The sequence below is a fragment of the Plecotus auritus genome (assembly GCF_963455305.1).
Source record: "Plecotus auritus genome assembly, chromosome: 9".
NCBI lineage: Eukaryota > Metazoa > Chordata > Mammalia > Chiroptera > Vespertilionidae > Plecotus > Plecotus auritus.
In genome coordinates, this window is record NC_137783.1 from 155,272,673 (window position 1) to 155,286,242 (window position 13,570).

A 13,570-nucleotide genomic window follows, 5' to 3' on the forward strand; every position below is an offset into this window, starting at 1 on the left:
GGACCCAGTTGTTGCATCTTCTCGGTCCGCCGTGACAGGACAATTGAAAGAGCTACAGCCGGTGTTTGTTGCTGTGTCGCGTGGGGCCTGGCTGTTTTCCTCGCCCTGGCATTGAGGCTGCGCAGTTCGGGGCAGGATAACGTGCTGCGTACAGGATGTGGTGTCTCCTGCATCCTAGCGGGAGGCAGCACGATGCCCCTGTGTCCCCGGCCGAGGGTCGGTGGATTGTGTGGTTCGGGTGCTTTGTGCCTCCATTTTTCCTCTCGTGATTAATAAGTAACCTATGAAGTGACACTTTGAGACTGGGCCAACCTTTCACCCAGCCACCCAGCAGTTAATGACGGCTCCTGCCAGCTACTGGGTCACAAAGTCTCTTTTTCCCCTAACCAAGGACACTTAGGAGCAAGTAATTTACACTCCAGACCAAGCATGTCAAACTCAAAGGCTGACACGGGCCAGATAAAGAAGGTTTAAGGGTACGTGGGCCGCAAAAAAAAAAAACCCACAAAAGCTTCCATTTTCATAGAAACGTAGGCTTGTTGAACACAAAGGGCTGAACTAGATGAGTCATCGTTAACAAAATAATAGAACATTTTATTTATTTTTTAAAATATACTTTATTGATTTTTTACAGAGAGGAAGGGAGAAGGATAGAGAGTTAGAAACATCGATGAGAGAGAAACATCGATCAGCTGCCTCCTGCACACCTCCCACTGGGGATGTGCCCGCAACCAAGTTACGTGCCCTTGGCCGGAATCGAACCTGGGACCCTTCAGTCCGCAGGCCGACGCTCTATCCACTGAGCCAAACTGGTTTTGGCGCTGACCAGCTTCTTAACCGTTAGCTGCCCTGGTCACCTGACCCCACAGGCCTCTCCAGGGGCGACCAGAGAATCCGCCCAGACCCTCAGGTGGAGACCGTGAGGTACTCACACCTCGCTGCGCACAGAGGGATGGCCGTGCCGATCACAGAAACTGCGTCCTGTCCGTCGCCCTCAGGATCAGGGGACAGGAAATGTGAAGTCTGCGGCAGGCGCCGTGACCATAAAGCCGCGCATGGTCTCCCCGATCACAGAAACCGCGTCCTGTCCGTCGCCCTCAGGATCAGGGGACAGAGGAAATGTGAAGTCTGCGGCAGGCGCCGTGACCATAAAGCCGCGCATGGTCTCCCCGATCACAGAAACCGCGTCCTGTCCGTTGCCCTCAGGATCAGGGGACAGGAAATGTGAAGTCTGTGGCAGGCGCCGTGACCATAAAGCCGCGCATGGTCTCCCCGATCACAGAAACTGCGTCCTGTCCGTCGCCCTCAGGATCAGGGGACAGGAAATGTGAAGTCTGCGGCAGGCGCCGTGACCATAAAGCCGCGCATGGTCTCCCCGATCACAGAAACCGCGTCCTGTCCGTCGCCCTCAGGATCAGGGGACAGAGGAAATGTGAAGTCTGCGGCAGGCGCCGTGACCATAAAGCCGCGCATGGTCTCCCCGATCACAGAAACGGCGTCCTGTCCGTCGCCATCAGGATCAGGGGACAGAGGAAATGTGAAGTCACAGAAACTGCGTCCTGTCCGTTGCCCTCAGGATCAGGGGACAGGAAATGTGAAGTCTGCGGCAGGCGCTGTGACCATAAAGCCGCGCATGGTCTCCCCGATCACAGAAACTGCGTCCTGTCCGTCGCCCTCAGGATCAGGGGACAGGAAATGTGAAGTCTGCGGCAGGCGCCGTGACCATAAAGCCACGCATGGTCTCCCCGATCACAGAAACTGCGTCCTGTCCGTCGCCATCAGGATCAGGGGACAGAGGAAATGTGAAGTCACAGAAACTGCGTCCTGTCCGTTGCCCTCAGGATAAGGGGACAGGAAATGTGAAGTCTGCGGCAGGCGCCGTGACCATAAAGCCGTGCACGGTCTCCCCGATCACAGAAACCGCGCCCTGTCCGTTGCCCTCAGGATCAGGGGACAGGAAATGTGAAGTCTGCGGCAGGCGCCGTGACCATAAAGCCGTGCATGGTCTCCCCGAGCCACAGGAGCCGCCTCACCACCTGCTACCACACTGGGCACCACCGTCCGGACGTCGCCCCAGAGCCTGGGCGTCAGAGGTGAATGAAACACACTTGGGTTTTGTTTGAGCCCCAGACTAAAACGTAAGCACCCCCCTCCCCCAGGAACAAGAATCCTATTCATGCCTGAAGCCCCGTTACCTACCTGTCTACAGAGAACCCAACAAACATCTGCTGGTGAATGAACGGAGGGAAGAGGGACAAGGGAAGAAGGAGGAAGGATAAAAATGGGGGGGGGGGCTGGGGTGCATAGTGAATGGATAGATGGATGGATGGGTAGAGAGATGGGTGGAGAGATGGATGGAGAGATGGATGGATGGATGGATGGATGGATGGATGGAGAGATGTATGGATGGAGAGATGGATGGATGGATGGATGGATGATGGGTGGATGGAGAGATGGATGGATGGATGGATGGATGGAGAGATGGATGGATGGATAGAGAGATGGATGAAGAGATGGATGGATGGATGATGGATGGAGAGATGGATGGATGGAGAGATGGATGGATGGATGGAGAGATGGAGATATGGATGGATGGATAGAGAGATGGATGAAGAGATGGATGGATGGATGATGGATGGAGAGATGGATGGATGGAGAGATGGATGGATGGATGGAGAGATGGAGATATGGATGGATGGATAGAGAGATGGATGAAGAGATGGATGGATGGATGATGGATGGAGAGATGGATGGATGGAGAGATGGATGGATGATGGGTGGATGGAGAGATGGATGGATGGATGGATGGAGAGATGGATGGATGAAGAGATGGGTGGATGGATGGATGGAGAGATGGAGAGATGGATGGATGGATAGAGAGATGAAGAGATGGATTGATGAATGATGAACGATGGATGGATGGATGATGGATGGAGAGATGGATGGATGATGGATGGAGAGATGGGCGGATGGAGAGATGGATTGATGAATGATGAACGATGGATGGATGGATGATGGGTGGATGGATGGATGGATGGAGAGATGGATGGATGATGAACGATGGATGGATGGATGATGAATGATGAACGATGGATGGATGGATGATGGAGACAGGTGGATGGAGAGATGGATGGATGGATGAATGGATGAATGGATGGAGAGATGGATGGATGGAGATGGATGGATGATGAATGATGGATGGATGGATGGATGATGGATGGATGGATGGATGGATGGAGAGATCGATGGATGGATGGAGAGATGGATGGATGGATGATGGATGGAGAGATGGATGGATGGAAAGATGGATGGATGGATGATGGATGGATGGATGATGAATGATGGATGGATGGATGGATGATGGATGGATAAATGGATGGATGGAGGGATGGATGGATGATGAACGATGGATGGATGGATGATGAATGATGAACGATGGATGGATGGATGATGGAGATAGGTGGATGGAGAGATGGATGGATGGATGAATGGATGGATGATGGATGGATGATGAGTGATGGATGGATGGATGGATGGATGATGGATGGATAAATGGATGGATGGGTAGATGGCAACAATCCAACCCCAGGCTTCCCTGGGAAAGGAAGGACTCTCCGTGGGAAGCTGCTCTCTTAAACCCGCTGAAATGACAAGACTGCTCGGCCACACTAATTCTCCGGAGGAAGAGGCGGAGCGCTGTCCTTGCCCTGCGGACAGATGTCGCCTTCCCACCCGCCTGCTCCCCTGACCCAGCGCCAAAGGGCGGCCTGGCCCCTCATGCATCCTCCCGGGGCAGAAGCCACCGGACACTTAGAAAGGGCGCCCCCTCGATCAGCCCGCTCCACGAGGCTCCCCTTCAAGGACGTGTAACCCCGGCTCCCCCAGCCCGTCCCAGGGAACAGACAAGGCCACGGCGGGCACGTGCGCTCCCCTGCGGCGCGACCAGCTGCGCAGGGCGGGGCGGGGCTCACCAGTCGCGGGCGTTGGTGGGGAACAGGTAGCCCTTGACCATGGCGAAGGTGGACACGGCGTAGCCCAGGATGTTGGCGCACCACAGCAGCGGGATCCAGTTGTCGAAGATGATGGTGGGAGGGAACCAGGCGAGGAAGCGGGCGTTGGCGAGCCAGAGCAGGTGCGTGATGAGCCAGGCCTGCAGGCCGTTGATCTCGTACTTGTTGATGACCCCTGCGGAGGCAAGACGGGAACCTCAAAGCGTGCTCCCGCCTTGACGGCAGCTGGCTCCGTCCCACGGGCTCTCGGGGCCTCAGCTGCTCGGGGCCTGGTCTCGGGCACCCAGACTCCAGCCCCGAGCGCGGCCGGCTTCTGCGGCGACTCCAGGCCCGGTGAGGACACCGGGGTGCGCCTCCCACCTGCCTCTGGGGTGGGGCCCAGATGGCTCCTCTGGTTCTGATTCTCCCGATGGCCCCAGAACCGGCGCCAACGGCGATCAGGTTTAGGATCAGATCAGAGTCGGGAGGCAGGTGTCCGCCTCCACTAACTGTCCCATGGCTGTGGCTGCCACGCACGCAGCTCACAAAGGTGAAGAAGGGATGCTGGCGTGTCCTGGGGGCCTGCCGGCAAGGCACGTCCCGGGAGAGGGGTTGACAAGGGCACTGTGCCTGACTGACAGAGGAATGGAGCTCGCTGAGCTCCAGGCAATGACAGCTTCGCCGTAACCAAGGCCACGAGATGTTTGCTTTCTGCCTTTTGCTCTAAAGATGGCCTCACACCCGGCCGGCGTGGCTCAGTGCTTGAGCGTCGACCTATGAACCAGGTCACGGTTTGATTCCCGGTCAGGGCACATCCCTGGGTTGTGGGCTCGATCCCCAGTGGGGGGCGTGCAGAAGGCAGCCAATCAATGATTCTCTCTCAGCACTGATGTTTCTCTCTCTCTCTCTCTCTCTCTCCCTTCTGCCCCGAAATCAATCAAGAGTTACTGTGTGTTTTAAAAAGATGGCGTCCCTGATGCAACCACCAGCGTTTGCCGAGTCTTGGCTCCTCGGCCACATCGCCCGGCGACAGCAATGCCAAGAGCAGGACAGCCGGCAAGGAAAGCCGTGAGGCGCGCAGAGAACTAGCCAACGGTTCCCCACAGCCCCCCGACGCCCAACCCTCGATCTTGCCTTTAAAAACCTTCGTTAAAAACCATGGGGAGCGTGGGTCTAAGCCACAGCTTCCTGGGCTCCTGGCGAGGGTCCCTGCCAATAAACTTCTCCCCACAGAGCTCAGGGTTCGGGGTTCGGCCCTGCTGCGCGGCGGGCAGGCAGGCAGGCGGGCGGGCAGGCCCTCGTCGGTTCGGTCACAACCAGAGGCTGAGTGACCAGCCTGCGCTGCGGTAGACTGGGGCTGAGCTGGAGAAGCGTTGTGGGGACGCCTTGTGGGACTTGGGGAACAACGCCCCGCCCTCTGGACCCAGTGGGACCCACCTGCTGGGCCCCTGGGTTCCTGGAGACCATGGGGAACGAATGGACAGACAGCCTCCCCCCCCAAAAAAAAAACCCCATCCACACCCACCCCTGCCCCCGACACCTCTGTGGGCACGCAGTGTTGGGCACGTGGTGATCTGGGCTGGGAGAGGCTCCATTAGCCCAGTTTTGGCACCAGCCATGGGGCCGGCGGCCACTCGGGTCCCTCCACTGAAGAATATGACCTTCAACCTCAGGCCCGGGACGCCCCGGCTAACTCCTGGTGCCGTGAGGCCGGCGCCGGGGAAGCCGCGAGCACATGCCGCTGCGGGTGAGGAGCCTTCGGGCCAGGAGCAGCGGGGGAGGGGCCCGAGGCGAGGGGACAGGGGTCTGACACGGCTGAGCCGGGCGTTACCTGCGGGAGTCACCGCGCCCTCCTGGACGCCGCCCACGTAGCCGGGCAGGAACCGGTGGCAGACGTCAGGAAGCGCCACGTACAGCAGCACCTGCAGGAGAGGCTCGCTGAACCGCCCGGCCTGGCGGTGCCCGCGGCCTGGCTTCCCGGCCGAGGCGGTGGACGTGGAGGCCCCGCGGGCTGAGGTCCCCACGCGGGGCGGTTCCCCCTCCCGGGTCCGCAGCTCCCCACCGCCCAGTGGCCCCTCCCCAACCTCGGGCGGCCCCCACCGCGGGCGGGCGTGCGGGGCGCCCTCTGCGCGGGGAGGTGGCCGGGCACGCCTGGGCCCCGGTGACGCGCTGCCAGGACCAACAGCCCCGGCCACCCCGACAGAGGGAACCCGATGCACCTGGCCCCGCCGCGGGAGGCCTCACCTGGAACGAGACCCACAGGGCGTAGATCTGGGCGGCTTCCTTGGTCACGGACGGCGTCCTGGCCCAGATGTCGGAGAGGCGCACGCGGCCGGCGGCCAGGTCCAGCACGGGCGCCGTGAGCGAGCAGGCGTACTGGTCACACGCCATGACGAAGAAGTACACGATGAAGGGCGCGAACAGCAGCAGGAACAGAATGCTCGCCAGGGAGAACCAGTCCACCTCCCTGCAGAGGCGGCGCGGTGAGGCGGGCGGTCACGCCGGCCGTCCCCCTGCCCTCCCAGCCCCGCCTCTGTGTGCCAAGCCAGCCGGCACCTCCGAGGGGCGGCCACGCGGCGTGCTCTCTCCGGCCACGCAGGGGGCACATCGGGGCGCCCACAGGAAGCCCAGGGCCCAGCGTCTGGACGCAGTGAGGTGGCTGCGGGCTGTGGGGGACGCGCAGTCACCCCTCGGTCCCCACACCCGGGACAGCGGCGTCAGAGCCAGGCGCCCGCCGGCCCGTGAGTGCGTTTCCAGCTCTTGTCCACTCCTGGCCACACTTCCAACGGTGCCTCCTTCCTCGGCCTCCGCAAGGAGATGCTCAGAAGGACTAGGACAGGCCCCAGGCCGGCCCCCTCCCCCCCCCCACCCCACCCACACCCACCCCTGCCCCCGACACCTCTGAGGGCACGCAGTGTTGGGCACGTGGTGTTCTGGGCTGGGAGAGGCTCCATTAGCCCAGTTTTGGCACCAGCCATGGGGCCTCCATAAGGAGATGCTCAGAAGGTCTAGGACAGGCCCCAGGCCCTCCCCCCGACGCCACCCCCGGCCGGGAAGACGGCGGGATCCTTACCAGGCACGGCCCCACTGCCCCTGGGCTGCAGCCCCGCTGCTGGCAGCACTGGTGTGGGGAGCGCTGGGCCGGTATCTTGCAGCCATGGTCCTGAGGAGGGAGACACTCTGCTCAGATGGTCCCCCAAAGCGCAGACCTCTCCCTGCCGCCGCCGCCGCCGCCAGGATCGGGGCCCGCGGGGCTGCCTCCTCTCTCGACCGTGTCCTGGTGGCAGAGTGCCCCCAGGGAGGCGGCCAGCGCAGCTCAGACGTTCCTGGGACCTGCGACCGGGGCGCCCCCCCCCCCCCGCCTCCCTGCTTCTGCTCCTCGTCTCCTCCGACAGACAGGAGGGCCCCCTTCTAGCCACGTGAATGGAGCCATCCTGGCAAGGAGCCTGTGCCATCGGCTCCTGCCCGCTACCCGCTGAACCCACTGCCGCAGGTCCCCACCCACATCGGGACGAGAGGGGCCACGGGGAGGAGGACGGACACCATGAACGCGGCCGTGTCGGAGGGTGCAGAAAGCAACGGCGTGGAGGGCGGCTCCGTGGAGCTTTCGGGAAAAGCAGCTGACGGATGGGGCGCAGACCCCTCAGCGGAGGGAAAAGCGAGGCAACGGCCGTCCGGGAACAACAGCCTCAGCGCGGGCGTGGGGAGGGCGCCCGGAGACGCGCGGAGGGAGAAGGGGCGCCTTCCGCGGGCTGAGCGGTTACAGAGCTCACGCGCCCAGGGGTCCCCTGGGTCCTGAACCCCGAACTGGGCGATACACGTGTCACATCCGTGACCGTGGACGGCTGCGGGGGGGGGGGGGCTCAGACCGGAGCTGGCAGGGGGGTGAACGCACCTGCTGTCTCACTTCTCACGGTGGCGAGGTGGCGGCCTGTGCCACGCACCGCGGCGCTCACGCCAGCCTCTCGTCACGGGGACCCATGGCGGCACCGCTCTCCCTTCCTGCCGAGGCCCCGGCCTGTCCTCGGTGCGCCACGCCAAGTCCTGCCGGGGACAAAGGTGCGGAGGACACTCAGGGAGCTGACCTTCCGGGACCCAAGTGACACGCATTCAAGGCCACAGCTGAGGGCGCATGCTCGCTCGGGGGTCACAGTCGGAAGAGGCCCGTGGACGGCCCCATCTCACCCGCAGCGGCTCTGCCCGGCACACGCAGGGCCCGGAACAGCAACGGTGGTGGGGGGTGGATGGAGGCCTTCGAAGCTGAAGGGTCACCGTGGACACGAGCCTTCCCGTGGGCAGACCCAGCCCTGGCCAGTGTGGCTCAGTGGAGAGAGCACCGGCTTGCGGACGGAAGGGTCCCGGGTTTGATTCCCGGTCAAGGGCCTGTACCTCGGTTGCAGGCTCGAACCCTGGCCCTGGTCCGGGCCGTGCGGGGGCAACCAATCAGTGTCTCTCTCACATCGATGTTCCTCTGTCTCTCCCCCTCCCTTCCACTCTCTCTGAAAAGTCAATGGGAAAAGATGCTTGGGTGAGAATGAACAAAAAAATAAAATAAAATAAACAGGCAGATGCAGACCTGGGAGCAGCCACAGACCCAAAGGCGTTTTCTCTGTAGACTCACACCCGGCAGCCCGCGCGCTCCTGCCGCCAGCCTCCCCCGTGTCATGCCCGGCGGCAGGTTCGTGGAGCCGAGGAGCCGCACGCCAACTGGCCTGCACGCCCGCTGACCCGACGCTCTCCCTGGGGTGTCCGCGCACGGTGCCCACGCACACGAGGCTCTGCGGTCATCGCTGAAGCTAAGGGAGGGTGCGGGTACCCCACCCGGCAAAGGAGTCGCCGCGGAAACCGATGGGGCTGTCTGCACCGCCCCCTGGCGCCCCGACAGGCTCCCTCACTGGGGAATCTGAGCTCCAGAAACAAAAGCTAAAGGAGCTGTGGTCCTGAGCGTCTGGGATGATGCGGTGACATGGCTGAGATTCCGTGTTTGATGGCTGCCCGGCCCGCGTGGCTCAGGGGCTGAGTGTCGACCTAGGAACCAGGAGGTCAGGGTTCGATTCCCGGTCAGGGCACATGCCCGGGTTGCAGGCTCGATCCCCAGTGTGGGGCGTGCAGAAGGCAGCTGGTCCATGATTCTCTCTCATCATGGATGTTTCTCTCTCTCTCTCTCTCCCCCGCCCTTCCTCTCTGAAATCAATATGGTTTGGCTCAGTGGATAGAGCATCAGCCTGCGGACGGAAGGGTCCCAGGTTCGATTCCGGTCGAGGGCATGTACCTTGTTTGCGGGCACATCCCCAGTGGGGGGTGTGCAGGAGGCAGCTGATCAGTGTTTCTCTCTCATCGATGTTTCTAACTCTCTATCCCTCTCCCTTCCTCTCTGTAAAAAATCAATAAAATATATTTAAAAAAATATATGCTTAAAAAGAAAATATTTTTGATTTTTGAGACACATCCATCCTTTTTTAAATGTTTGCTGGGACCAACAAAACCGACCACGCCAGGCCCATCCATGGCAGCTTTCGGAGCGTCGTGAGGGCGTAGGAATACGGGGCCGCACCAGAGACCCCGGACCACGGGGCTGGAGCTGGGGCTGGGGCTGGGGCTGGGGCTGGGGCTGGGGGGTGACTGCCCAGGAGGCTCAGTGGTCACCGCCAAGGCTGCGCGTTCCCGCAGGACCCGCTCCTGCCGCCCACGTGCCCCAGGAGGGGTTCCAGGTGTGTGACCTGAGCACCTACTCACACGCGCGAGGCCTGTTTCCAGCCTGAAAGCGACACCACCCACTCGTCACGGAAACGAGGTCAGCGTGCCAAGGGCCCACCCCCACCCTCGTCAGAGTTTCCTTAAGAGCAGGATCACCAAGGTTACCTGGGTGCCAACACCTCCCTCCCTGGGGACCATGCTAACATGGCACCGACGCCACTGTGGGGGTCATGCAGGCCCGGGAGGCTCAGCTGGGCTCGGGTTCCCACCGGCCAGGGGGGTCACAAAACCCACTGACCCTGAGAGAGGGGTGCGCCCACAGCCCCCTCTCCATGTTTGGTTACCCTCAACTCAGTGGCTTCAACAGTCTTATCATCTCTCATTGTTTCTGTGGGTCAGGAATTTGGGGAGAACCTGGCCAGGCAGCAAGGCCTGGGGGTGTCCCGGGGCGGCTGCTCTTCAGAGGGTTTCCCCCGGGGGCTAGCCTGGGCGTCCCCACAGCACGGGGGCCGCAGGGCCGTGGGAGGGGGGGGTTCGGGGGCCAGCGAGGCTCCAGCAAACGCGACAGAAGTTGCCTTTCCTGACCCAGCCTGGCAGGCGCGAGCCACCCCTCCCCGAACACCCCGCCTCTCCAGGGGTGCTGTTTGGGGCCATCGGCGGGTCACAGACAACAAGGAGCTCGGAGCACCTTGCCAAGCCCCGCCACCTGGGACCTCACCGAGTCCTCGCGCGGGCCTGGGGACAGCGGGCAGCCTGCTCCGGGAATGAGTCCGCGGGAGGCGTGGCACAGGCTGAACCACAGGCCGCTGCGCCATGGACTTCGGACGACACCGATGACAAAATCTGGTAGCCGCTCGGGAGGCCAGGCAGACCCCCCATCCCCCCGCCCCAGGAGTTCCGGGCCACGCAGGGGAGGCAGAGTGAACCTGCGGCGGTGAGAGCCGCGGCGGGAGTGTGCTGTGCCCACTGGGGAATGCGGAGCGGCTGCGGGCTATCGGTAAGATCAGGTGGGGGGGGGGGGCGGGGGGGGAAGAGAAACACAGCACAAGGACAGGCTGCCAGGCAGTCCGCCATGAAAGACTATTGAAAAAGCCAAGGACTGCCGAAACCGGTTTGGTTCAGTGGATAGAGCGTCGGCCTGCGGACTGAAGGGTCCCGGGTTCGATTCCGGTCAAGGGCATGTACCTTGGTGGCGGGCACATCCCCAGTGGGGGGTGTGCAGGAGGCAGCTGATCGATGTTTCTCTCTCATGGATGTTTCTAGCTCTCTATCCCTCTCCTCTCTCTTCCTCTCTGTAAAAAATTAATAAAAATATATTTTTTTAAAAAAAAATAAAAAAATAAAAAGCCAAGGACCAAATCTTTGAACGGGACACACAGGTGAGTTTTTCCCTCTTTTCCTAGTTTTTCTGGTAGAAATGTACTTGTATAATGAAGTAACCTAGCCAAAAAAAGGGTGTTGTTTTTTTGAACAGCTCTCGGGATTATAAGATGCACAATTCTGGGAAGGTGGGGCTCTCACTGTGGGTCATCCGTCCCCACGCAACGGTGAGGATGACTGTTGGGGTGATGCTGGGGTTCACCTGAAGCCTCCTACACCCCCCCGCCCCGCCCTCCGCAGGCTGTGTGGCCACCCCGCCTGGGCTCCCACCCGCCTTCCCAAGCCTCACTCCCCAAACGCTCCCAGGTGTGTGGCCCCTCTGTGCATGGCGCCGCGCAGCTCTGGCCCGGCTGACCCTGGCGGGGTTGGGGTCCTGGACTGGGGTCCCAGCCGGGCCACGTGGGCGGCCTCCGGAAATGGGCGTGTGCCCGAGGGGGTTGGAAAGGCAGCTCAGGGCTCGGCGTCTGAGCAGCTGGACCATCTACGCTCACCATGACACAGGGTTAAAAGTCAGACACCCAGGCCCCTCGCCTTCGTCCAGCCCCAGCCCACCCCCAGGACTGGTGACCTCCGGCCTGCCTTCTCCCACGCGGCTTCGTGAGCTCTTGCCCAATACACACCCACACGCCCTAACCAAACCCCTTTTCCAAACCCCATTCCCACTCAAACCCTCTGCTGCTTCGCTCCGTCCTGCCCGGACACGCAGCACCCTGGCATACACGTTCACTCTATAAACCTGCCCCTCGCCGCCCCCCCCCACCCCCCCCACCCCCGCCCGCAAATCACGTGACAGGATTGTGTCAGAAGTAGTCCAACTGTGCTGGATGTTGCTGAGTTTCGCCTGCACACCCTGCTGGCTTTCCCGTGGCAAAGTGTCTGCAGGCCTCCCAGACCTGCCCCGGCCGCCCTCCTGCGCCTTCAGAGGCCCGGCCTCTCCGGCCCCGAGCTTCTCGGCTCCCGCAGCCAGCCAGCCAGCCGGCCATGGGTGCCGATGTCTGAGAATTAACCTCAAAGCGTTCAGCAGGCGCCTGGCACCCAGGAAACGCCCAGGAAGCGACAGGTCACACACGCCTTGGGATAAACACGTTCCTCATCTCGCTGTCCCCTCTCCTTTCTTTGCCTTTGGTCAGAAATCTTCCCAGACCCGTAAAAACCCTTTTCGTAAAAGTATCGTGTCCAGGAAAGAGGCGCTGTCATTCTTTTAGGAGTTGGGAAGGGAGAGAGGGCCCCGCCTCGGGGCATCCACGCCCCCCCACACACACCCTCCCCTCGCCATCAACCTTCCCAGTGAAGCGGTGAGCGCCCCTCCCGGCTTCCAGCAGCTCCTCGATTGCCCCAAACAGAAAACCGCGTCCGCCCCCGTGGGCCGGGCAGAAGCGGGCTGACCGGCCCAGGAGGCACTCACCACGCTCTGCCTCCGCCTCCACCCGCGGCGCGCTCCCCAACACCCGGGGGACACGGCGTCCCCGAAGGGCCGTCTGGGGTGAGCCAACCGGCGCCCCTCATCCCTGGCCTCTCCTCACCTGGCCACGCACGACCCCCCGACCCCCCCCCCCCACACACACCTGCGCGCGGCTCCAGAACCCGGGTCCCAAAATCTCACCTGCGCGCACGCACCCGGGCCCACCCGAGCACGCATCGCCTCCTGCCCCACGCGCCGGCCCCTCCTCACCTGCGCGCAATGCCACCCGCTCCTGCACGCGCGGGCGGCCCGCTCACCTGCGCAGCCCACGGCTCACCTGCGCCCTCTGATCCGCCACCTCCCGGACGCGCGCAATCCAAGCCAGCCGGGGCCCCGCCCCCACGCTAACGTGGTGCGGCGGACGACCAATCGGAGGCGGTTCCTGCGCGCCGAGCGTCCCTGCGCCCCGCGATTGGCCGCAGAGCCTCGCCCCACCCCCTGAGCTGACTCCGGGCCACCGCACGCGCCAATCCGCGGAGGTCGGGGCGCGAGATTGACGGCTGGGGGGACCGCCCCGAGGACGTCCCGCCCCGCCAAGAGCGGGAAGCCGGGCACCCTTGGGCGGGGTACGGGTGCTGCGGCGTGGAACACGTAAACGCGCGCGAGGGGCTGCCACACGCCAACCGCGTGGTCGTGGGCAAGCTGCTTCCCCCATGCCTCGGTGTCCCCTCCTGCCAGGGGGGCTTCAGAGGCGCGAGCAAATGCAGAGCATGCGGGGTCCCCGTGCCGGTGGGCAAAACCAGATCCCTGCTTTGGGGGCGGGAGGCAGGGACCAATAGACAATCAAGTAGGTGCAGGGGCGTCAGGTGCGAGGAGGGGCGGGTCACAGGTGTGTGCGGAGCAGGGTTGTTTGGGGCTGGCGGGCAGGGCTCTCTGCTAGGAGGCCGTCACAGGTCGGTCCCCCAGAAGGTGGACCCCTGTGCAGAGATGGGACGGGAGGAAGGCGCATGGCTGGGCACTGGGAGAAGCCGAGTTGCCAAGCACGCCCCTCATGGGAAGCTCTGATGGATAGAGAGCCTTCCAGAGCCGTCCCCCCTGGGCA

At 62.4% G+C, this 13,570-nt stretch overlaps 2 protein-coding genes across 4 annotated transcripts in view; both read right to left on the bottom strand.

The window, feature by feature from the left end:
- LOC308233869 (7-dehydrocholesterol reductase) overlaps window positions 1–13,570 on the bottom strand; it is a 33,978-nt gene that overhangs the window by 18,503 nt on the left and 1,905 nt on the right. The window lies entirely within an intron of this gene.
- Window positions 608–12,911, bottom strand: LOC308233871 (7-dehydrocholesterol reductase-like). 3 transcript variants are annotated; one of them, XM_080640846.1, is made up of 7 exons: window positions 12,806–12,911; window positions 7,885–8,033; window positions 7,063–7,152; window positions 6,234–6,456; window positions 5,821–5,911; window positions 3,972–4,185; window positions 608–2,080 (listed from the first exon to the last, which is right to left on the bottom strand). In XM_080640846.1, exons 3-7 carry the CDS (start codon window positions 7,146–7,148, stop codon window positions 1,912–1,914), a joined length of 783 nt encoding a protein of 260 aa, XP_080496972.1. In that variant the 5' UTR covers window positions 7,149–7,152; window positions 7,885–8,033; window positions 12,806–12,911; the 3' UTR covers window positions 608–1,911. The 3 variants fall into 3 exon arrangements, with proteins under 3 accessions (XP_080496972.1, XP_080496970.1, XP_080496971.1); XM_080640844.1 differs by having other exon boundaries at window positions 12,739–12,848; XM_080640845.1 differs by having other exon boundaries at window positions 12,786–12,821.